The sequence below is a fragment of the Mustela erminea genome, chromosome 3 (genome assembly GCF_009829155.1).
Source record: "Mustela erminea isolate mMusErm1 chromosome 3, mMusErm1.Pri, whole genome shotgun sequence".
Taxonomy (NCBI): domain Eukaryota; kingdom Metazoa; phylum Chordata; class Mammalia; order Carnivora; family Mustelidae; genus Mustela; species Mustela erminea.
The window spans coordinates 102,944,487-102,969,007 of NC_045616.1; the positions used below are offsets into that span (position 1 = coordinate 102,944,487).

Consider the following 24,521-nt stretch of genomic DNA (forward strand, 5'->3'; position numbering starts at 1 on the left):
ACTTCCTGCCTCACAGTGTTCTAGTGAGGACTGGAAAACAACATCCAGGTAGTTCCCGGCATAGTGCCTGGTGCATAGTAGGTAACTAATTTAACGAAGGGACTAAACGCTTTCAAAAAGGGTAAATTGCTCCCCTACAAGGCCTATATAGAGCTACTGTTTCTGGGTGTATGGCATCCAACCCCCCTTCTTCAGGCCCAGCACCCAGCTTTTGAGAGAACTGCCCCACACCTACCTCCCGACTCCACTAAGTACCCTGAGGAGGAGGAGGCCTTAACTTGGCCAGTCACTATGCCACCCGCCTGACAATGGAAAGCAATGACGCTAAACCTTGAACTTGAGCTAGACCTTGTAGGAAAGCAGCTGCCCTGCTAGATTTGCTAATCTGGTGGGATGACGGACATGGGAATGGAGCTGCTGGTGGCCTTCCCCCCCACCCCAAAAGGGAGCCGAGCTGAGGATGATGCTAATAAGGATGACAGGGCAAACAATAAAGGGAGGCCAATATTTCAGGTGCTGTTCATTGAATGCCTGCATCAAGCCAGCTTTACAGGTAGTCATTTTCCTGAATTTTCTGTCACCTGAGACATTTTTTTTTTCCTTGCTTGACTAAGATTGAACTGTTTTTTGCCACTTAAAACCAAAGATTTCTGACAACATAACCTGCAATGCCATGGCCTTGGATTGGTGTTGCTTATTTGGTCTGACCAGCCTTCCACCACTGGGCAGAGGAAGGACAAAGGGGCTATATGACAGTGACCACTACTGAATTGTCTGGAAGAGGGACAGAGGTGCCTCAGGACATAGGGCCTAAACTCCAGAGCTCCAAGAAAGAGCTTCTAGAGGAGCCAGGGACAGGAGGGGGAAACCTGACCATACCTGCCTCTCCTGGGTCCAGGAACTACTAAATTCAACAGAAAGTCATTTGCCTGGGCTCAGCCCCTTCTCTTTGGCCCAGAGGAGCATCTAGAGAAATCATTTTCTCAAGATGGACCACTCCAGGGGCCAGCATGGCCATCCTGGTCTGTGCCCCAGACAACGGTAAACCCCAGAAGCCACAGTACAGCCTTGTGGGAGAGTATGCACTGCAATGTAGTTCGCTTAAGGGGATGGGGGGACTGGTGGCGTCCTAGTCCCATTGGTGCAGAAGCTCATAAGGAATAAGAAACCAGCAGGTCTACAGCAGCACAAACAGATCTAAAAATGAGGCAAGTGGAAAAAGAATAATGGAATAAGAATCTTTGCACACTCTCATCTATCTGTGCATGTAAAACTCTACATGTTTTTATAAAAATACTAAACATAAGAGTAGTGCCTATCTGGGCAGGGGAAAGAGTGAGTGCGAATTTAGAGTAGGGGTTGGGGATGAAGCAGTAAAGTCAAACAAGAGAAGGGGCTTTTGTGGTCCAGGGATGACCCCATGCTTTGAGCTGACGTGTCTGAAGAACTCAGCTCAGCACCCAGCAAGGAGGAGAGACAGGCACCAGTGCAAAGGGGACTGTTGTGGTCACAAGCCTGGCTATATTCTGGGATCTCCTGAAGAGCCTTAAGAGATCTAAATGCCTGGGGGCCACGCCCTGAAGCACCGATTGAATTGCTGTGGGTGCAGCCACAGTCAAGAACCACGGAATTAACGACAGACGAACGCATCTGGGTTCTAATCCTGGCTCTGCCACTCATAAGCTTGGTGGTTCTAAGCAGGTCACTTCCCTTTTGTGAGTCATAAATTCTTTATCTAAAGGGGCTAAATCCCCGTGTCTTGAGGAGAGAATGAGCAGGTCACAAGAGACGGCACACCAGACACCGGGATCTGTAGCTGGAACCCCTTGCACGAGGAGGCTAGGCTAGGAACATAATTCCATCAACTGAAAGAAATACATGAGGCCTATGCACTTTTTCTTTCTGAGACTTAACTTTAGCTCAAATTCCAGGGCAAATAAAGGTACCCCCAGTTCCACAAGCCAGGGGGGGATATTTCCCAGATGAGGGGTGCCAGATAAAATCCGGGATGCCCAGTGACATTCAAATTCCAGAAAAACAACAAATGCTTTTATAAGTATGTCCCAAATATTGTTTGGGACATACTTGTACTAAAAAAAATCCTTTCCTGAAATTCACATGTAATGAGGTGTCCTGTATTTTTATTCAATTTGACACACTCAGATGACACTTGAGCTTGTTGGTTTTCAGTCTTTATCTAGTGGGGTCTGTGAGAGGTGAGGACGGGGTAAGGGGTCTCTATTCTGGGGTTTTCTATTCTGGAGTTTCACAGCTGACAGTCTCTAAAGGAACTATGTCAACTCCTTGTTCCTTGTGAGGAAAAGGAGATCAGAGGGCTCTGGATTGCACAAACATTGGCTGACTTGTATTTATCCACTTGGTACCTTAGACACTGCCATTAGAAAGCCCAGTTCTAGGAACTAGGAGAGGGAGATCCCATTTAGGGTAGGATTTCTGTGGTTGTCATGTTGCCTCACCGCTGCTGCTACCAATAGTAGGGTATCTGTTGCCTGAACTCAAGCCATTAAAAAAATCACAAAAGCTTACCTTCCTTATTTTTATTATAACTCTTTTTTCTGATCATGAGTTGTTAGTAACTTTGGTGGTAGTGGTGGCAGTGGTGGGGACCACCCATAATCCCTTTACCCAGATGGACCCAATGGCAATTTACTCTTTCCCCTGGGAAGGAAGGATTAAGCTTTGATCACATGCCAGAAATTTCCCCATTATCTCATATAACCTTCAGAAAGAAAAATAACTTCATTGCCCTTTCTGATTGTAAAAGCACCATAAGCTCCTCACACATTTTTTGGTACAGTAACTCATAGAGGTATAAAGAAATGAAATTCACCTAGAATCCTATCACTCAGAAATGGAATTCCTTCGAATCTTACTTGTACACCTGGTCCTGTAACACAGGTACTTCCTGTCAGCCCGCACATCTCCAGCACTACTTGAAGATTAGGAGACCGAGGAGCACATCTACCATAGACACTAGTGTTCCAGGGGGCTCTCTTCCTTTCCTCCAAGGGGCTTGGGGCGTTGAAGGGGACTCAATAAAAGTTTGCTAAGTGAACAAATGCGCGGGGGAAGAGTCCATGCTCCTCACAGATTTATTCAGATTAAGTCATCAAAGGCGGCTTCCAGTTTGTAAATTTTCAAAAAACCCTAACCCAGATTACAGGGTGGATAGGATTTCTTGGTGGTTACTCGAACACATGGGCTACATGAGAAAGCAAGTGAATGAGGTATGATCATTTCCCTGTTCTGAATAGAGACCTTCAAAAAAGAGTGACAGGAGATCAAGGAGGCTTTAGAAACTTACATCTCCTGAAGGTGAAATGTGAAACCTTCTATGGAAAAGAGTGTGGGGAAACATGGTTAAAATGCCCAAGTAAGGCCCCAGCTTGCAGGCTGGGTAGCTATTCATAGGCTGGTTTGCCTAAGCCTGGAATTCAGACATGTGCTTAGCCTCCCATGCTAATGGGCAGAGATTCTGCTTTCTGAGCTATTATTTCTCGAGTACCTTCTATGTGCCAGACAGTGTGCTGTGTCCCTTTCATATACCCTCTCAGGTCACCCAACAATGCCAGGAGGCGAGTACTACTACCATGAGCCCATTTTACAGCTGAAGAAACATAGAGGTTTAATCACCTGGCCAAACCCAGAGCTGGCAAGTCGACAACCAGGTATAGAACAGAGGTCTGTGTGACTTTCAACCTTCTATTCTTAACCACTCAGAAGTTATGCCTTCCTTCGGGGAAAGGAGGGCAAAGCCAGGGTGCATGAATTTTCCCGCCTTGCCCAGTGGTGGTGCAGGTGGTAGTGGTGAGCGAGGTGAGGGTCAGAGTGTTCCCTCAAGGTGCAAGGCAGAAAACCCAGAAACCGCCCAGATATTCAGACCCACCAACTATGGTACCTCTCTATCATGGGATATTACTCGGCAGTTAAGACGGAATAAACCACTGATTCACACAGCAACAACACGGATGAATCTCTAAAATAATGTGCTGTGATAAAGCAGCCAGACAGAAAGCGCATATACTGTATGATTCCATTTATGTGAAGTTCAAGAATAGATGCAACTAATATATGGTGAAAAATCAGGACACAGGCTGCCTCCAAGAAAGAGGGGAACCTTCCTATGTTATGGTGGATATATAAATCCATCCAAACTCAAACTAAAAAACCAAAAACTTTAGATCTGTATATTTGGTGCAGGTAAATGACAGGCCGGGCTGTGTCCAGATGCTCTGAAAAATCTGATCTCCCCTTCCTCAGAAATCACATGGGCTGGCTCACATGTAACCTATGAGTTCAAGAGCTAAGGTCACAAATACAAAGCAGGTCAGTGGTTGCCAGGGGCTGGAGGTAGGGGAGAATGGGGAAGGACAGCATAATGGGTATGGGTTTCCTTTTGTGGTGATGAAAATGTTTTAGAACTAGTGGTGATTGTTGTCAACTGAATGCCACTGGACTGTACACTTTAAAATGGTTACTTTGACATTATGTGAATTTTAAATCCTTTAAAAAGGTAAGAAAAGAAAAAAGGTCTCAAGGGCTTCTGCGCCTATGGATTTTAGCTTTAGTGGCTGCCTCCTCCGTTAGAACCACGGCTAGCCAGGCTTCTCTGCCTGCCTCCCCAGTGGACCTTGAGCCCCTTACCGGTGGCCACTGTAGATACACAAGGACTGGGGCATAAATTTGATCGCTAAGTGGATGTGTGAGTGACTGAATAAAAGAGCAAATGAATAAGTACCTGTGTGAATGACTGAATACAACAAATGAGTGTGCAAACACATGCATAAGAGAATGAGTGAGCAAATGAACAAGAGAGTGAAGGAATTAGCAAAGGATTGGACGAAAGAATGGGTGGGTGAATGAGCAAGTACCTGATGTCTGAATGAACCTGGCCCAGGGCCTGGACTTTGGACCCAGCCCTTGTGGGTTTCAGTCCTGGCTTTGCAACTCAAGTTATTTAACCTCTCTGTGCCTCAGTTTTCTCATCTGTAAAATGAGTGTGGCAGGTTGTGGTAAAATAATGAGAAGTTAAAATGTGTAAACTGCTTAGAACAAGGCTTGGCAAAGTGAGCCCTTGCTGTTTGCGAATATTGAAAAAAATACACGTCCATGAGCACGGAGAACCACTGCCTGGTCTGGCCCGCAACCTACCGAGGAGCTGCACCTCATCGGTGATGCCGTAGACGTCGATGAGCGCCCAGAGCGGGCCGCCCACGGCCACCCCGCAGTGGAAGAGCACGGGCTCGCCGTCATTGACGCTGTAGAACACGCGGCCGTGGCGGTCCGCCCAGTAGGCTAGCACGGTGTCGCGCAGCGCCAGGTTCTCGGGCAGCGCCTTGGCCCAGTAGCCAGGCCGCGTGACAAGGTCAGGGCAGGCGTACTTGGGGATGTCCTGGGCGCTCATGAGCGACGGGTCATGCGCCGTGAAGCCGAAGCGCAGCGCGCCGCTCCAGCCGGGGCGCACGGCCACCAGGCGCAGCCGCACCTGCTCGTACAGCCGGATGGGCCGCTGCGTGAACGTGACGCCATTGCAGAAGCTGTTGCGTCGAGTGGCCCGGCGCGAGTGGCCGTCCAGCCGCACGTTCTTGCCTTTGGCCTGTGCGTGGAAGCGCGGCGCTTCGCCCAGCACCGGGCGCCGCTCGGGGCCGGGGCCGCAGCACGGCCGGGTGGCCAGGAGGCGAGCCGGCGGGCTTGGGTCTGCGGGAAGAGACAGACAGGAGGGTGAGGGCCCTTCAGAACTCCATGAACAGTTTCTTCTTTTTAAAAGTCATTTCCTTTTTAAATTCCATCTTAATTAGACATTAATAAACTCTGAGTAGGTTCCAGCTACCGCCAGCCTGCCCAAGGCTATCACAACAAAGTCACTCTATGCTGTGACTCCCCCTCTTTCCCCCCCAACCCCTGCCCCCAGCCATTTACCCATAGAAAATGAAGGCATTCTTTATAAGCAAGGTTGGCTTTTCTAGAACATGCACTGTTGAGGATTCATTTCTAAGGGAATTTTGCCCCAGAGGACCTGGAGAATCTCGGGAGGGTCTTGGTTCAAAGGAGCGGGCTGCTGGCCACAAACTCAGGTGGCTGAGATTTGAGGTGGGGGCTTCATCATTTCCACCTGTCCTCCTCCACCCCCGGGGCAGTTCCTGGGAGAGGGCAGGGTGGGGAATTACTACACAAGTCTCTGCTGCCCATTCACAACAGCAGCTGAGTACGGTTTTCATGGCAAGGGCTTATAAATCGCAGGCAACCCCTGGCCCATAGTGGTCTGCAGTCATGGGAGAAGAATAGTCACCTTGGGAAATGAGAGGCTGTTGTGGGGACCACTCCTCCCACACCCAGCCATGGGGCTCACTGCTCTCTGGGCATGTTGTTGGGTTTCCACTGAGACAAAGGGGAGCGAGGACAGGGGAAAATGAAGAGAGGTGTAATGATGAGCCAGGGAAGTTATGGTTCCCCTCCCCAAGCCTGTGGGGGAGGTAGAAAGCCCTGCTGGGAAGCTGGAGGCCCCTTTCCAAACAGAAGCCAATAATCCCCAGAAGACAGAATACAAGGACAGAAGCCAAGGTCCTGCAGAAGGAGAAAAGAAAAGAATTTAAGGGACTCTAATCATTCGTTTAACAAATCTTTAATGAGCACGTAGTGTTTTAGCCAGGTACCATGCTAGGCATCGGAAATACAGTAGTATCCAAGAAGGATGAGGTTCCCACTCTGAGGGAGTGGACATTCTGGGGCAGGGGTCAAAGTCAGACAAGAAGTAAAACGTACTCTACCTGGTGGGAAGCGTGACAGAAATGCAATCAGGAAGTGGGGAAGAGTAAAGTACTAGGTTCACAGAGGGCCTCTTGAAGCAGTGACTTTGAGCAGAGGTGAAGGGATTGAGCCATGAGGGTAGCTGGGGTGGCGGGGTGGGGGGGTCCCTTCCAGGTAGGGGCAAAAACCAGTGCAAAGACCCTGAGGTGGGAATGAGCTGGTGTGGCTGAGAAACAGCAGGGAAGCCAGCGGGGCTGGTGTGAGCAGGGAAGTGGAAGCAAATGAGAGCAGAGCTGGAGCGGGGAGGGGGGGAAGGGGAGGAGAGGCCCTGGTTGCTGCTTGTTTTTTAAGCCAATTTACCACAGTGAAAGGGATGTTACTGGAGGTTTCTATCAGAGAAGTGATGAGGCTGCAGAGGGGACTGCTGGCAGGGGGTGGGCGAAGGAACTGGGGGCTAAGGACAAGGCTACTGGATTATTCCAGGCACAGATGATGAAGGCTGAGATTGGGAGGTGGGGAGGTACCTGTCAGAGTGGCGAGAAGGGGTCAGATTCTGGATATGTTTTGAAGGTAGTAGAGATTGCGAATTTTGAGGTTGTAATAAGCAAGGAAACATTCCATATACTAGCTTTGGGTGGTTAATATAGTCGATAAGTAAGACATAATGGATACTTGACGGGGAAGCAGAGAGGTGGTGAGGAGGAATAGGGAGATACTAGGGTTGGATCCCGGAGGGCAGGGGCTTTTTCATTTCATCTTTGATTCTCCCTGTGTGTGCCAGGCACACTTCAGGCACTGGATATATCCCAGCCGCTGCCTCTATTTTAGAGCTAGAGCAGACCTCAGAAATCCTCTTCTCTGATAAGCCCATTTTTCAGATGGGGAAATGGGCCCAAAGAAGGAGAAGGGCCTGTGGAGTTCAGGGTCAGTAGGGGTCCGGGCAGACCACCTCTGAGGCAGGAGACAGAATGGCAGAGTTTACTTCCACCCAAGGGGGATAAGGAGAACATCTTTTGCTTATAAGCCATGTCGAGCCAGGTTTCTGATATTTGCAACCCAAACAGCCTTGATTGATAGTAACCTTGTATGGGGCAGTAGGGAGAGGGGGCTACGAAGGGCCTTCAGCAGAGCAGGCTGAAAGGGAGGGGCTCCCTGGGCAGCAAGGAGGGTGAACCCCGAGCCATACTGCGGGCCATCTCCAGAACCACAAGGATAAGAGCAAGGGCCGGCTGGAGAGCTGTTTCGGGGACAAAAATCAAGCAAGTCGAGGAAGTACAACCTCAGTGTAAACCAAGAGAGGCCGCCCAGGGACCACAGAGCTCACGTTCTCCATGCGCTGTAACCTTGTGCAAGCCACCCAGCTTCTCTAGGCTGAGACTTCCTCCAGTGTCCACAGGCTGAATTCTCCCCAAGGTCCCCATAGCTGGCACAGTCTCCAGGAAACACTAAATATGACCACAGATCAAAAGCACTTCTGAGCACCAAAGCCCACAAGCCACGGTTATGTGATTATGTTCCTCTCCCTAACATCACTACTCTTTCCCCAACCTTCTCTTTCAGAGAACTTCTTTACCCAACAGCTTGAGAATCCTAGTAGATGTTCTTTTAGAGGGACCTGGTGGTTGAAATGAACGCTGGCTGGGGAGACACCCTGCTTTGTTCCTACAAGGGGAAGTTTCCTGTAAAACCAGCTATATGTTAGGACAAAATACAGCCAAGTGACCTGCGAAGTTTACATACTTGTTAAATCTTGATTATACGATCCAACTTCCTTTAGGGAGTGAGGGATAAACACTCTTTTACCCGCTCAGAATCCACTGCCCTGACATGAGGTAAAAAGACCAGAGCGAAAGTGTCTAAGAGGATGTGTTATTTATATGAATTGAAAATGCTTAAGGTGAAAGAACAATAAGTAATCTCCCAATTGTATGTCGCTGTCTGGTTTTAGCTGGGCTCGGGGAAAGTGGCTTCCACAAAAAAAAAGAAGTATGAACGCGGGCCTCAGGGACCCCACAGAACATCCTAGTTTGGAGATGTCAACAGAAAACCTGAAGTTGAAACGCCATGTTTATAGAAAGTTCATGTTCACAGTTCAAGTTCAAGTTCACAGCCATGTTATAGAAAGGTCAGCAGGGAGGAGAAAAATACCTCCCTCTCTCTCCCTTCACACCCTAACTCATGTGGCATTTTCCATGGTCTCTGTCTGGCCCTTCTCCATGGAAGGGCTGCTGGCTGTGCCCTCCCTCTATGCTGTGCCTCATGCTAGATGTCTCCTGGGACATGGGATTGTAGCTACTTTTCAGAATCTTCACCTGCAGGATTTTCTAGGCGAGAAACAAAGCTCCTGGCAGCAGAGACCCTTCCCCTCGGCTGCGAGAAGCTGTGTTGAGATGTAGGCCCAGCAGCACCTGATCCCAAACCAGCGTTCCTTCCTCCGGTCCCAGCCTGCTTCCGTAAGCAGCACGCACGTACTGAGTACTAAGTAGTCCCGAGCATCTTTTCCAACTTCCCTGCAGTCAGAGCCCACATCCAGTTTTGCTTCCTGCCTTTTTTTTTTTTTTTTTAAAGATTTCATTTATTCATTTAAGAGACAGAGAGAGCACAAGCAGGTGGAAATGCAGAGAGACAGAGAGAGAGAAGCGGACTCCCCCACTGAGCAGGGAGCCTGACACGGGGCATGATCCTAGGGCCTGGAGATCATGACTTGAGCTGAAGGCAGACGCTTAACCATCTGAGCCCCCCAGGTGCTCCTGCCTTTTTGTTTCTTAACTCGACATTATATAAAAACCATTTTCCCCGCATGGCTCCTGGAGCCTCCCAGTGCTCAGGTTTCATGGCTGCGAGAGCCAGAATGTCCCCCACCTTTCCCCTCCTGGGATCACTTCAGCTGTTCCCCCAAATGGCTGAGTCTGTGGGCACAGAGGTTCCTAGCTGCTGGCACCAGCACCAGATTCAAACGGGCACACTGTCAGGGGCGAGAAAGCCTTTGGCCAAGAAGAGGCCCCCACACCATGTCCGGAAACAGGCCCCAGGCCCCTGTCCTTCCCCGGAAGGCTGAGCACCCGCCAGCCTTGTGAGGGTGCCCACTACATCCAGGGAGCCCCTGCTCTTCTGGTCAGGGAATCCGACCTGGGGACTCTAAGGACAAGGCAGTGCAGAGGTGGTCTTGTGCGGTGGGGGCCCAGGAGACTGCTGCAGGAGCCCATCCCATGCGTAGGAGGGAGCAGGAGACATTCCTGGCCCAGCCTCACAGTTGACCAAAGGCTGCTCCAGCCCTGCCAAGACCACAGGGGAGGGTCTTTCCAGCATTTTGTCAGGGAAGCAGTGCCTGGACTCTAAACGTAGGGGCAGGAGCACCTGGGCAGCTCCATCATAAAGTATCTGCCTTCGGCTCAGCTCATGATCCCAGGGTCCTGGGCTCCCTGCTCAGTGGGAAGCCTGCTTTTCCCTCTCCCACTCACCCTGTTTGTGTTCCTTCTCTTGCTGTGTCTCTGTCAAATAAATACAATCTTTAATAAAAAATCAATAAGCATAGGGGCCGTGATTGGGGGGGCACACTGAGTGGCTATGGACAGTTAGGGAGGACAGGACTCTATTCTGACTAAATAAATGTTGCCACTGCCCATCCTTGGACAAGTCCTTGGGTAAGACAGTGGACGGAAGAGCAGCTCGGGTGGTGGCTATGTGCTTTTCCCACATCCGTCCTTTAGACCGCCCCTCCTGGCTCTGGGTTGGAGCCTGAGCTTTGCTGCTGATTTGCCTGGGGGCCCTGGGTGGTCACGTCACTTCCCAGCGGTGCAGTTTTTCATCTGGAATGCTGTGTGACCTTGGGCCCCTGTCTTGGGCTGCTGAGAGGCTGGGAGAGCACAGAGATCGGGCAGAAATCCTGGCATATAGTAGATGATCACTGAACGTTCCTTTCTTTCCCTGTGGGAACAGCAGATCCAACTCCTGGGGGAGCCCTTCATCTCCGTCTCTCCCAGAGTCTCATTTTCTAAATCTCCGTGTGAGAGGCAGCTAAAAAGAATACAGGTTTGGAGTCAGACAGATGTGGGTTTAAATTCTGTTTTGTCATTTTATAGTGGTGTGATGTTAAGGTCCATGCCTAACTTCTCTGGGTCTCCCCGCCCAGACCTCCAATGCTGGCAGGAGTCCTCCCCACCCTGCAAGACCGCTGTGAGGAGTTTTGAGTTGGCAAGCTAAGTTCATCAGACACGATGCGTGGCACGTAGTAGGTGTTCACTAAAAACGTGGTCTCTCCCATCAGCCACCTTACTTTGTTCCTTTGACAAGAAAAGGTTTCTAACGTCCTTTGACATCAGAGAAGTCTGGGGAAATACATCTGGACGTGTTTCTCCATGGAGGGCTGGTGACCTTGACCAGGAAAGGCCTCTTAAAAACCCTGGGGTCACCTTTCCTTAGTGTCCAAGGACAGGAGCCCACTTTTAAGCCATCCCAGCAGTGTCCCAAATGTGCCTCGCTTGTTGCCCCAGCCCAGCCTCTCCATTGATCTAAAAAGAGCCTGAGCAAATGGCATTTACGGCCAAGAGGATGACAGGAAGCAACACCCCAGCTTCTCTGGCCGCTGAGATGACAGCTTCCAGCGTGCTGGCATTCAGCAGATGGCATTCTGGCTGAAATTTTCAGCAGATTCCACTCCACAGGGAAAGGGAATTGCCAGCCGGGAGAATGGTCTATTCTGTACCCTCCTTTCACACGTAGCCCTTTACTGAACCCCTGTTACGGGCCGGTGATTGCCTCTGCTTATTCGATTTAGACTCTGGGATAACCCTGCAGGATCGGTTTTACCACCTTCGTTTTCCAGAGGGGAAAACCAAGGCTGCAAAGCTGGGCAGTGGCAGCAGAGGGCCAAGCCTAGGCCCTTCCATACCCCATCCCTTCTCCAAAGCAGCCCCCTATAACCACTGGAAGCAAGTGTCCTGGCCCTTGTGAAGGATGATGAAAACTGTATAGGCCTCTCTCCCCCCAAAAATACCAACACTCCATGAACACAATTTGGCATACAATTTCAGGGGCTTCCTAGATTCCTATGACCTCTAGGCTCAGACAGTATACCTACGGCGAGAAGAGGCTGGTTCAAGTGACATTTGTCCAGGTCCGCAATTCAAATCAATGCTATTGGCAACAGGGTGTGTGTGTGTGTATGTCCTTTACAGAGGAAAACACAAGGCCAGTATTGGTAAGGCTTCCCTCCACCCAAAGCCAGACAAGAATATGTCTTCTCTGGCAACATGAAGTACCTTTGCCATTGGTGGGTTTGAAAGCGGGCTAGGAAAAAAATAACCAACCTTCCCTCACCTCTGCCAAATGGGGCAGTGACTGGCACCCACGAGACAGATGCCAGCGTAATGGGACTTTGTTCTCTGTTTCAGAGAACCTGGGAGGCCAGGATGGAAGGGGGCCAGCCCACACTGGTAACTGCCACCCTGCTCCTCCCCTTCCTTTTCTTTGCAAACAAAACCTGGTCACCCCAGCACAGCTGGGAAGGCCCCACACTCCTGTCAACACCTACGAGGAGGCTGGGGAGGGAGGCCGGAGGTCACGCGACACTGCTTGTTGGGAGCAAAGCCTACTCCTTCCAGGCCTAAGTGGCAGCCCTCTTGGCTCAAGTGGGCTCAGATGCACCGAGTTCCCAGGGGGTGAGGTCATCCCAATGCCCCCGTGAAGTGTGCTCAGTGGAGTCAGGATTTTCTAGCCCATTCTGACCCTCTGCTGGGCCCCTTCACTGAGGTCTCCTCCTGATAAACTGCCCCAGGAAACTCCAAGCCCCAGGAAATTCCCAGGGGCCAGCTCCCCTGGTTAGGGTCCCACTGCCACTTTGGGGCAGGGAGCCGAGGGAAGTGCCTTCATTCTCTCTCAAGTACATCACTTCCTCCTTCATCTGATTTTCAGGAGCATGCACTCCATGCCAGGGCCTGTCCTGGCTGCAGGGACACATGCACTGACAAGTCACACACAGCCCTTGCCCTGTGATCTGAGACTGGCTGAGGGGCAGACACCGACACCAGGACTATGCAGGGTGGGTGGTGGGCAGGGCTGGGGCCGTGGGGACGCTTCTCAGAGCAGCCATGCTACAGGACTGAGGCAGAAGTGGCTAGGAGGTTGATAGGGTTGGAGAATTGTATTTGATGCAGAGGGAATAGCACAGGCAAAGGCCTGAAGGTGAGAATGAGTGTAATGTACTTAAAGAACTAAAAGGAGTGTAGGGCAGAAGACAGAGGGGAAGTTGGAGCCTGAGGCTGCATCACAAAGGGTCTTAAAGGCCATACAGAGGGGATAAGTTCCTCAAGAAGGCTCTGGGGACCACGGAATTGTTTGGAGCAGGGAGGAACCCTGAGGATCCATCTCTCCAAAGAATGAGAGTCAAGCCCAGCTTCTTCCCATAGAAACTTCCTCTCTCTCTTCTCAGCCTATCAAAATGACCTAGCAGAGCAGGAGTAAGAAAAACAGTTCAGGGGGCGCCTGGGTGGCTCAGTGGATTAAGCCGCTGCCTTCGGCTCAGGTCATGATCTCAGGGTCCTGGGATCGAGCCCCGCATCGGGCTCTTTGCTCAGCGGGAGCCTGCTTCTCTCTCTCTCTCTCTGCCTGACTCTCCGCCGACTTGTGATCTCTCTCTCTGTCAAATAAATAAATAAAATCTTTAAAAAAAAAAAAAAAACAGTTCAGGTTTTGAATGTTGCTTCCAACTGCTGGTACGGTCCTGCCCCTTGGCACCTGCTTCTCCTCCAGGCAGCTCCTGGCAGTGGCCTGGTGATAAGCTGGCCGAGTCCACCAGCTTTCTCCTTCTCTCTGCCGTGAGGACAGCCTCTCCCCTAGCCTGGGTGGGGCCCGGCTGCTGGGCCACTCACTAACCTGCAGGGCTCCAGCCTGATTTTTTGGAACCATAGATCCACTGGTCCTGCTTCTCAGGCCCAAAGCAACACTGGAGGAGAAAGCCCTCCTTGAACCGCGCTGTTGCGGCTCCTGGAGCCAAGGCGGTGTTCTTCGCAGGCCCCATGGCTGGGCAGTGTTGTCTGGCTCCGAGGAGCAGCGACCTGCCTCCGGCACACCATGTGTGTGCTGTGGGCCTGCTGCGTGGCCCCTCTGCCCCTCACCACCTGCTGCCAGGTGGCTCCCAGATGACGAAACCGAGGCCCCTCTCTTGATACCCTCACAGAGGCCACCCAGCTTGCAAGGGCAGTGTCCGCTTTCGACTCTGGTCCTGTCTGACTCCAAAGGCTGCGCCTTTCCTGTTTCATACTTCACTCCACCCCCAGGGTCTTTTGCTTTTCTCCTGACCTGCGGAGGGGAAAAGAGCTAGACTACGTCCAAATATCTTAAGCCGCCTTCTGGTGGGAGCAGTGGAGGGATGCCCTGGCTTGGTCTTGAGGAGGGGTGGGGGGGGGGGAAATGTCATCAATCAGCTTGTTTTGAGCAGCTCAAAGGCCAGTTTGGCGGAACTTGAGAGGAACAATAAGCAGCATCTAAAAAAGGAAAGCCGGTGACTGATTACAGCTGGGGGGGGGGGGGTTAGGAGTTAGGGATGGGCCCCCTGGGGCCCAGAAAAGGAATTGGGGGTGGGGCTCGGTCAGAGAGACAGACCTTCCAGGGGACAATGCAGAGACTACCATCGGCTCTGTGCTCCCCAGACCTTCTGTGGTCCTCCTTGGGGAGGCGACTGCTACCAGACCCAATGAGGCAGGGAGGCTCAGAGAGGTTGGGAGAGCTGCCGGAGGCCACACAGCCAGGGCATGGTGTTGTTAGCATCTGAACCCAGACCAGCCTGGTTCACAAGGTTAGGGAAGAGAGGGCTCTGGCTGCTTCAGGCAAAGTGTAGAAGTCATCCCTGCATGGAAGGAGCAGAGCACAGGGCTTGGCACACAGCAGGTCCTCAACTAATGTCTCCTTCCCTGCCACGTTTGGCTCTGAGGCCCGCAAAGAAGTGACTGTGAAGGGTGCCTCTCCCACTCTGCTTCCCCAGCTTTTCCGTTTCCCTCCACCTCCTCCGCCATGCTGACCGTCCTCCAAATGAGTGAGAACTGAGGTTGCTGCAGAAAGCCTGCATGGTTCAGGTAAACAGCTGGGTCAGGACTGGACTCTGACGTGGATCCAAAACCCATGCGTGCTCTTGACCATTCTTCAGAATGGCTTCTCCAGCCCACTAGTGGGTGTTCTAGTGATCTCTCACAGGGACCTGAGAGGAACAGGACGACGGGTCCTATTGTTCCTCCCCACCCTCCACCTCAGCCCACCTATTTCAGGAGCACAGCTTCCTCGCCTTCATGGAGTCCTTGTCTTCTCACGGACTTCCCTATTTATACCTCACCGCCTCCCTGTAAAGGAGGTACCATCATTCTCCCCCTTTTAGAGATGAGGAAGTGGAGGCTCAGAGAGGGACATGACTTGCCCAGGGTGACCCAGGATAGATACAGTAGAACTATTTGAACCCAAGGCTTCCTCTGAAACCAGGGCTCTCTCCACCACCTCTCCTGGGATTCTGGCAAAGAGCTTGTCTGTAATTGCTGTGTGAACCGGCACAAAGCTCAGGTCCCCAGTGTCCCCATCTGCCAGATAGGAGGCAGGTTCCGATCACTCTCTGGTCCTAGGAACAGAGTCCCTGGGGGGACTTTGTCTGCAGAGATGAAGGTCTGGGCCATCCTCGGAGTCAGGGAAATTCCACTGTCCCATCTCCTGACCTTGAATTGCCCCGAACCTTGAGGGGAAGGGAAGCTCTTCTGTGGAGTGGAAAGTTACCAAGCCGACCCATCTTGGGAGACACAGGGTACGAGTGTGCCCACCCATCTCTTAAATCCATCATCCTTCGGGGAAAAAGGAAAGAAAACACGTGCCCAAGGGATAGAATTGTAATATAAACAATGTGTAATGTTGAGGATATAAACAGAGCACACTTGTGAATAGCTGTGGGCACCCTGCCCAGGGCCAACACTGCCCCCGACACCCCCACCCCACCCATTTCCCCACATGGCTTACTCGTAAAAGCACTTTCTCCCCACTGCACGGAGGTGAGGCATGAGGCCAGCTGAGCCTCAGTAATAAGAACGAAGAGAGAAAAAGGGACAAGGGTGAGTTGGGCCTGATGTCCAAGGACAACAGTCCCAGACCCCAGTGAGGGCAGGTGCTGCATCTTTCTGTGTCCCAGTGTCTGAGCCATCAAATGGGCCAAAGACCTTCCAACCCGAAGAAACGGCCGAAGGGTGTTATAAAAGAAAGACTGAAGGGGTCTGCAGGTGTTCAGCAGATGAACACAAGAGAGCATCCCCGTAAGACCCCAGGGGACCCCTGGAAGAGCATCCCCCTGGGATGGATGAACAGTTCATCCGGGGTCCATCTGACACTCAGTTGCCACCACAATGCCCACATCAAGTCCCAGCCAGGCTAAACGCCAGTGCTAAACCCCTCACTGCCCTGCAGACTGCTTCCACAGTTAGAAAGTTCTTCCTTCAGTTGAGCTCAACTCTGCCTCCACATGAAGGCCCTGCACTGGTCCCGTCTGTGTTTGGTCTGTGGTGCCCTTCCCCATCGGGTCTGCTCTCTGAATGCAGGGATCTGCAGAGAGCTCCCAAGCCATATCGCTAGGAATTCTCTACTCCCCTGGGGATGACACGGGCCTCGATTTGCAGTCTAGAAAGCCCTCAGGACATCAGCTGTCTCCTGACCTGCTTTGAAAGGGGGTTGGAGAGCTACACATCAGGCTTTGGGGAATATCAGCTGGGGTCCCCTCGGTGAGCCCATAGACCACTTAGAGACCGTCCCCACCCCACATGCCCAGAGGCAGGATGTGAGACAGACACCTAAGGAGCTGGTGAACAACCAAAACCAAATGTGCCAGGAGGCTTACAGATTTCTGCCTAACACCACGAAGGCTTCTGGGCCTACCTGACCTCCCACCCTGACTTGCCAGTCATAGTCCCAGACGGACATCCTCGCCTTCTCAAAGCGATCATGCTGGACTCCTTGAGCTGTGTGCCCTTGGGCAAGTTACTCTCCCTCTCTGTGCCTCTCTGCTCTCTCAACAGTCATAAGAGAGTAACAACAGTAGCTGTCTCCTGAGGCTTGTTCTGAGGGTCAAATGCAGGGACCTGCTCGTAACAGTGTCTGGCACAGACCAGCTGTGTGACATAAGTGTGTGTCTTCTGGGTCTCTCTCCCCCAGGAGCACAGGACTCAGTGAAGAACAGGGGCTGGTTTCCCCCGTGAGTACATAATCCTAACAGGCACCCCGTGGGAGCACTCACTATCTGTCAGACGCCCTGCATGCCTGTGAAGTGACATCATCACCCCCTTTCTGCAGAAAAGAGAACCCAAGCACAGAGAGGTCAAGTTGCTTGTCCGACTAATGCAGGCATGAAGGGCCGCAGCCTGTGCTGTCACCATTCTCTGCCGAGAATGACCGCACAGTCCAGAGACACGACGCTCCTCACCTGCAGGAAAGCCTGGGTGCTGGGTGACACAGGGCTCCCACCTGAGCCCCATACCCTTGCTGACTGATGGCTGGGTGCTGCCTGGCCCTCTGGGCAGGCAGGGCCCATGAGTGGCTGGGCTCAGGGGAAAGGGTGTGGGCGCACTGTGACACCTGCAAATGACAGGTAGGGGTGGCCAACCACAGGCCAATGGTTACCAGGCAGGAACCTCAGAGAAGAGGTGCAGAGATCAAGTTCACTCTTCTCCAGGGCCACCAAGTCTACAGGCCCTGGGTGTGGTCGGGAAGGGTGAGGAGTGAACAGGCAGCTTCATTCTGGCTGCTGTGACAGAAGTAATTCATCTTCCCAAGGACAAAAGAGGTGGGAAGAGGCACTTGTAGGCAGGACCTGTTGACAGGGGTGGGGCTCAGGATGAGGACAAGGGGCAGCAGCCCCAAGAGGGCGCAGGGCACCATGCCCTTTAGTGATGGAGAAGAAGGAGCTCTGGGGCTGGGCAGGCCTGGGGTCAGATTCCACTCTGCCACTTCCTGGCTGCCGGTCTCAGGGCACGGCTCCTTTCCCCTCTGAGCTCAGTTTCTTTATCTGCGGAATGGGAGACTACTTCTGGAGGGCTGCTCCTGACCGGTGAGAGAGGATGAACTGGATAAAGGGCCTGGAATGCGGCAAGCCTGTGGGAGTTGTGAGCGCTCTGCTGCTGCCCAGGTGAGCGCTCACTACCTACAGGGCTGCACCCAGGCCTCCTTCCTTTGCCCTCCCCGCTTGAAGCGCACACCTGGCTTCTGGGCTTCTATTTTAAGCCCTCATAGAGCACTGCAAAGTACAGAAAGCCCTTTGGTCCAAAAGAGGGCAGAGCTGACTCTTCTTGTCCGTAGGGAAGATTAAACAGCTCTGATGGCCAAGCCCAGTGAAGCTGCATGCCCCTGCTGACAACTTCCGCACGTCATCCCCGCAGGGAGCGCGGCAGCTAAGAAATCGAAGCCTCCTGACTGCGGGGTGGCCTCTAAGAAACCATCCGCTCCTCTGACACGGCTTCTGCCCACTGCTCTATCCCCATGGGCCACTTCTACTTACACTGGAACCCCCAGAAGGCCACAGCTCCCCACGTATGCCCCTCTCTCCCTCCGCTCAGGCCTCTGCACACCTAGCCCCTCTATCTTGAACAGCTTTGCTCGTTTCCTTCTCTTGGCTAACTTTTCTGCTTTCTGGTCTCCCCAGACAAGCACCTTCTCCAGGAAGCCTTCCTGCATCCTGCTCTGGGCTCTCATGGCCCCCAGGGCCCCCCTACCCCACTTACAGTAACTGCCCTGTCCTTGCTGGTCTTTCCCACTAGACCTTGAGTCCCTAAACCCAGGCTTAACCCCAGGCTCAGCAGAGAGCCCAGCCTGGAGGTCTGTGAACAAATGGAAATGGTAAAATGCAATCTGCCACGAGTCTTCTCATCAGAAATCTGGTGTCCCAGACAAAGCTGGAGAGGCCTTGGGAATTGCGGCTGTCAGTACATGTGAAAGGGATGCCTCCCAATACAGCCCTGGGTTCAAGGCTCACAATCACCTGGACCGGGCTTTCAAGGCAGAAAATGAAGAGCACCGGGAACCAACCAGGAACCCCAGGGGCAGGCTCAAGTCCTCTCTTTCCACAGGGCAAAGATAACCATGACCGTGAAAGCCCCAGGCACTGTGCTAAGATCACCTGCCCTTTTCCATTTAATTCTTGCCACCCCAACCATGAGGGTGCTCCCCCTATGGCCCTCACTTCACAGTGAGGAAACTGAGGCACACATTGGGAAGCACCTTGCCCAGAGTCACTCTGCTGAGCAACGGCTGAGCTGAGATTTAAAGCCGGGCACCTAGACGCTAGGGTCCCTACTCAAGACCCAAACACCAGATCTCCCGCTGCTGTGGACCAGTGAGTGGTCGCCCCAGAACTCTTCATCGATGGGGCCCCATGGAGCCCAGCACACACACATGCAGGCACAACGGAAACAAAATCTATGAAGAAAAATTCTCCTTACTACCTCAATGCGCTTGATTTTTTTGTTTGTTTGTTTTGTTCTATTCTATGTCATTAAATTTTTTTAAAAAGCTGGTCATGCATGAGCCACAGTAGACAGACCAGTTGGTCTGGTGGCCAGGCTTTGTTTGGGGCCCTGGGCCCCCCATGCCCCTCTCTCTGAGGCGGGGTTTGCAGCACCTTGTGCTCTCCGGGATGTAACCAGCTACGTGTCCCGTTCCTCTTCCACTAGAGGCCAGCTCCACGGGGGCCTCTGGTGGCTTTCATCCCATTCACAGCTAGACCCCTGGGGCCTGGCACACGACAGGTGCCCCCAAATGTCAGTTAAGTGAATGAGGATGCACACGCAGGAAAATGCAGGGCAGGACAGACCCTGGGAGTCACTCTAGCCTGGGCACATGGCCCCTAAGGACAGATGTTGCCTGCCTGGAAAATGGGGCTAAATATAGTCCTCCTAAAGGGTTGTTACAAGGATTTGTGGGTATAGTCCTTGACGTAGAGCTGGGCACAGACCAAGGTCAACATACTTCTCTCACTCCAAGCTCCAGGATGCCTAACTATTGAACTAACACTAAAAAGGGCCATTGACTTGGTCAAGCGTGGACCAACTTAATGATTAAACCCAACTGGCAGTTTGAATTCAGTCTCTTCTCCAATCAGAACTGTGGGGGAGCCCTGGAGGCGCGCTGGCGGGAGGGTTGCAATGCGTTGGTGAGAGAAGGGGGGAGGGGGAGAGCCCCACCGCGCTGGAATTCCATCCTCCCCGAGCTCCATGTGTTTGCTTTTATTTTTATTCTTACAAACCCCAGAGAAAGGGAACAGGGTCCAGAGAAAAGGATCATGTGGTATTAGGAATAAGGTCTTCTAAACCCAGCTTTGCCTCTGCCGACCTGTGTGAGTTGGGTCAAGTGTCTGAACCTCTCTGTGCCTCCTTCTCCTCATCCATAAAATGGAGAAGCATGGCACCTTACTCCGCAGTACTGAACTGCAACTAGAAAGACAACGGGTGACGCACACAGTAGGAGCTTGGCAAATGCAAGTTCCGGCGCTGGCTCCTGGACATTTCTCTTTATAGGGCATTCGTTACTGATGCCCTTTGTAAAGACTGCCAAGGGGCTTCCCACATCGATCGTAAAGGACACTCCCTTTCTTTGGCATGTCATTATTGCACACAGTAATATGACAGAGTCACGTGGGCGCACCCAACACAAGTTATCTGAACCATGGATTGGGAGGGTACCACAACGCTGGAGGAAGAATGTAGAACTTCGGAGCCAAATCAACCTGGATTCCAAACGGGGGGAGCTGTGTGAGCTGGGATGAGTCATTTTATCTTTCTGAGCCTTGGTTTCCTTATCTGTAGATGGAGATGATGATCCTTCCCTCGAAGGGCTGTTGCGGACATTAAATTCATTCATTCATTCAACAAGCATGTACTGAACATCTGTGTACTAGCCCCTGCTCCAGGTGCTGAATATACAGCCGTGAATAAAAAGACAAGATCCTCCCTGGGGAGACAGGTGATTAAACAGCTATGTACACACACACCGTGTGGCCCACAGTGATCATGCTAAGGAGAGACACCAAAGGGGAGAGAGCAAGTGGGGCATGCCGGAGGCAGGGCAGGGGAGGTTACGGCAGGACCCACACTGGAGCAGGGAGTAAAGGAAGCGAGGGGGAAACCACGTGGAGGTCTGGGGGAAGAATGCTCCAGGCAGAAGGAGCAGCAAGTGCAGGAGCCTTAAGGAGAAGCATGCTTGGCATGTAAATGAAGCCACATATGCAGGAAGCCTGGCATGGAATCCAGGTGCTCAGCAAATGCCAGCTCTCTATTTCAAGTCCCATAGAAGGAACCCCACGCATGTGTCCTTTTCCTGAGAACGAAAGCACAAGGATTTCTACAGGGCAAGACTGAGCCAAGTGTTCTCTCAGCCTAAGACGCAGGCAACATGTGAGCTCTACCACTGGTTTTTGAGTGCCTGCCAGCCACTAGGCTCTGGGTTGGGCAACCAGGGATACAAGATAATCAAGACATGATTTTTGTCCTCAGGCAGCCTCGAGGCCAGTTGTGGAGAGGGGTGACGACGATGCAATGTGGTCAGATGCACAAGCAGAGCCATCAGAAGGTCTCTAGGTAGCAGAGTGAAGGCTGGGGATTGGTGTGGGTGGTCAAGAAAGGCTTCCTGGAGGAGGTGACAGCTAAGCCAAATTTTAAGAAATGCACTAGACAAGGAAGGATATTTCAAGTGTGGGAAGCCTTGTGTGCTGATCACAGAGTTGTAAAAAATGGCATAGTGTGTGTGAGAAACTAATGACACTCAGGCGGGAAAACAATAAACGGCCCTTCATATCCTCAGTACCGCAACCTGATGTGCCTCAGAGCTCCAGCTCTGTCCCCTTCCTCAAACTCAGGGCAAACATCAGCCCCAGTGGAGAGTTTTAATTTTTCACACTTAGCTACTGCCGTGGGAAAACAACCTTAACCCCGGGCTCTTAGCCCGGGTGGCCCCGTTCACAGAGCAAGAGTCCTGTGGGATGGAGAATATATAAATCGCCAGCTATTTTTAGCCTCCCTGGCTGTGGCTGTGTCTTCACCCACCCTAGGGCTGACCCACAGGTGGCAGATTGGATTTTTTTTTTTTTTACTAGGACAGCATAAATATTTTTAATTAGGAACTCTTACAAAGGGGACCATGCTGCAGCCAGGTATCTGTGGCTGGGAGAGTATCTGCTGCCATATTGACCAACAGGCCTGGACACCCCCGGGGCCAGGTGGCTGGGTCCTTCCATCCCCATCCAGCCAGTATCCCTGCTCAGAGGAGGTGGAGGCCCCTGGTCCATAAATGGACCTGGGTTCCAATCCCACCTTTGCCTCTGACTACCTGATGATCCTCTGCTGGTGACTTCACCTGTCTGAGAATATGGGGGTTTCTAATGCAATGGCCCTAAAGCTGCCCAGAAGCTTATAAAGTAAGAGCTGGCTCCTCTTCCACAGGCCAGGCTTGGGAATCCCAGGCACAGCATCCTCCATTTCAATCCCCCCCGGAGGAAGAAACAACGAATTTTTGGATATAAAGCCTAGAAGGGGAGGTACTATATGGGAGTGTAAGAGCACAGACCACTGATATGTCTCTCTCCCAAAACCTCATACAAATTTGCACAGCAGCCGACTCGCTTCCCCACTGAGCTGAGCCTTTGTACTTTAAAAATACACAGATCTCTCACTTTCTGCCTAAAAGACGCTACCGATGCCCAGCCTTAAGCCAATATAAAGACTTTTTCTAAAGACAGGGGTGTGGGGCTGACTGACATGGGGCCCAACCCAGACTCACCCCCCAATTAGCAGTATGACCTTGGGCGAGTCATTTCTCTTCCTCTGAGCCTCAATATCTTTATTTGTAAAATTGGGATAAACATCTTGACAAAGAAAAACTGCTTTGCATGCCGTCTGGGCCCTGGGGTGTATACAAAGTGCCAGACAAGGAGCCCCCAGCGCAGTGATCCCAGTGATCGGTTACCACCAGGTATTCTCTAGCAAGTCCTCCTCTGCTCCCTACTCCCACCTTCCCACCTCACCCCCATCCCCTTACTCTGGCCCCGGAAATTCTAGGGTGATGTCAACTAGGGGGCAATGCGCTCTGCAGTGGTGACTCCGAGGGACTAGAGAGCCCCCAATTGAGCGGACACCAGAGGGGGGCGCAGCCGGGGTGCGTGTGGGAACATGGCCAAACCAAGGCAGCATGTGCCGCGGGGGCGCTGGCGGCTGGAAATTGGGGTACCCCTGCAAGCGCCCCCCACTATCAGCAGCTGCAGTCTCGGCACAACGGGTGGTTCTGGGCGTCGGAAGCCCTGGGGAGCCCGACTCCAGTCAAGCCCCAGGGCGCCCCGGGCTCCCTCCTCAGCGCCCTCGGGCTGAAACAAAGGCGAGGGGGCGAGCGGCATCGCCCCAGCGGCCCCTTCGCGCATCTGGCCAAGCAGAGAGAATGAGGACTGGGGTCCCCAAGGTAACCGGGACGCGGTACCGGTCCTCCTGGAGCGCAAAGCCCAGCCAAGGGGCGCGCGCGGAGCCGGGGTCCAGGAGGCACCGCTGACTCCAGCCCGCTGCGCGCCGAGGGCTCCAAGTGGGTGGGGTGGCTCTCCGGAAGTCACCCAGCGGGTCCCCTGGGGAGAGGAGAACCCCAGCGCCCGCCTCCCGGGCAGGGCTCCCCGGCATACCTGGCAGGGTCCTATGCACGGTGTTGCCCATCGCTGCGTTGGGGCGCGGCGTTGGCGGCGGCGCGCGCGGGGTGCACGGAGGCTAACAACGAGGTGGGCCGGGGACCCGGACCAGGGTCGGGCTCCGGGGCATCGCGGCTGCACGAGCGAGCCGGCGGGCGGCAGCTGGGGCGGGCGCCTGGAGGGAGGCGGTGGCAGCCGGAGGAGAAGGCGGAGCCAACCGGCCCCAGCCCGTTGGCTCCGCCTCCACCGCCGCCTCCCGCTGCCTCCAACCGTGCTGGCAGAGGCGGGGCGGTGGCCGCCGCATCTTTTGAAAGTTTGGACCCGGCGGCGGGAGCAGAACCGCCGAGCCTCCCGCTCTCGCCGCTCCCGCGCCCGGGACAGGAAGACGCGTTGGCAGTTGGGTGCCCTCGGGGTGCCAAGCCTTTCACTCATTTCTTCCAACACTTGGATAAGGCCTAGTGTGTGCCTGGCTCTCTTCCAGGCGCTGGGCCAAAGGGGGCCAAGCCTTCACCCTGGCGGTGCAGTTATGCGGAGTGCAGGGTGCAGGGGCTGTGGATGTACACAGCAGGCAGAAGGTCACCTACTTGAGGACAAGTCAGTCGGGGTGACCGTGGTGGAGGTGTGACCACGGACCTCCAAAGGTTGAGAGGAGGGAACATATTATAACACTTATTAAGCGCATGCCAGGCACTGTGCTGGACATTGTAAGTACAGATGAGGCATGTGAGTGGTGAAAACCGAAATAACAAGCATTTTTTTTTTAATTTTTAATTTTATATTTATTTTAAGAGTTTTTTTTTTTTTTTTTTTTGGTTCATTATTTTGAGAGAGAGAGAGAAAGAGTGAGCAGGGAGAGGGGGAGCAGGGGGAGGGGCAAAGAGGGGAAAAGAGAGAGAATCTCAAGCAGACTCCCTGCTGAGCAGGAGTCTGGGGCTCCAACTCCAAACCCAGAGATCATGACTTCAGGGGAAATCAAGAGCTGGAAGCTCAAATGACTGAGCCACCCAGGCATCCCAAAATAAAAAGCAATTTAGATCACACAATATGATGATCAAAGCCAGCAAGAAAATAAGATAACTGTGAT

General features: G+C 52.7%; 1 protein-coding gene across 2 annotated transcripts in view; it reads right to left on the reverse strand.

Annotated features, from left to right (window-relative positions):
• NEURL1B (neuralized E3 ubiquitin protein ligase 1B) overlaps positions 1-23,654 on the reverse strand; it is a 35,010-nt gene extending 11,356 nt beyond the window's left edge. Inside the window, exons 1-2 of one of the 2 annotated variants that reach the window (XM_032337001.1) lie at positions 23,435-23,654; positions 5,173-5,718 (exon numbers count right to left, since the gene is read on the reverse strand). In XM_032337001.1, the coding sequence (XP_032192892.1) occupies positions 5,173-5,718; positions 23,435-23,465 (577 nt within the window). In that variant the 5' untranslated portion in view covers positions 23,466-23,654. The remainder of the gene's footprint in view (positions 1-5,172; positions 5,719-23,434) is intronic. The other variant, XM_032336999.1, reaches the window with a different exon arrangement.
• Between the last annotated feature and the right edge of the window lie 867 nt (positions 23,655-24,521).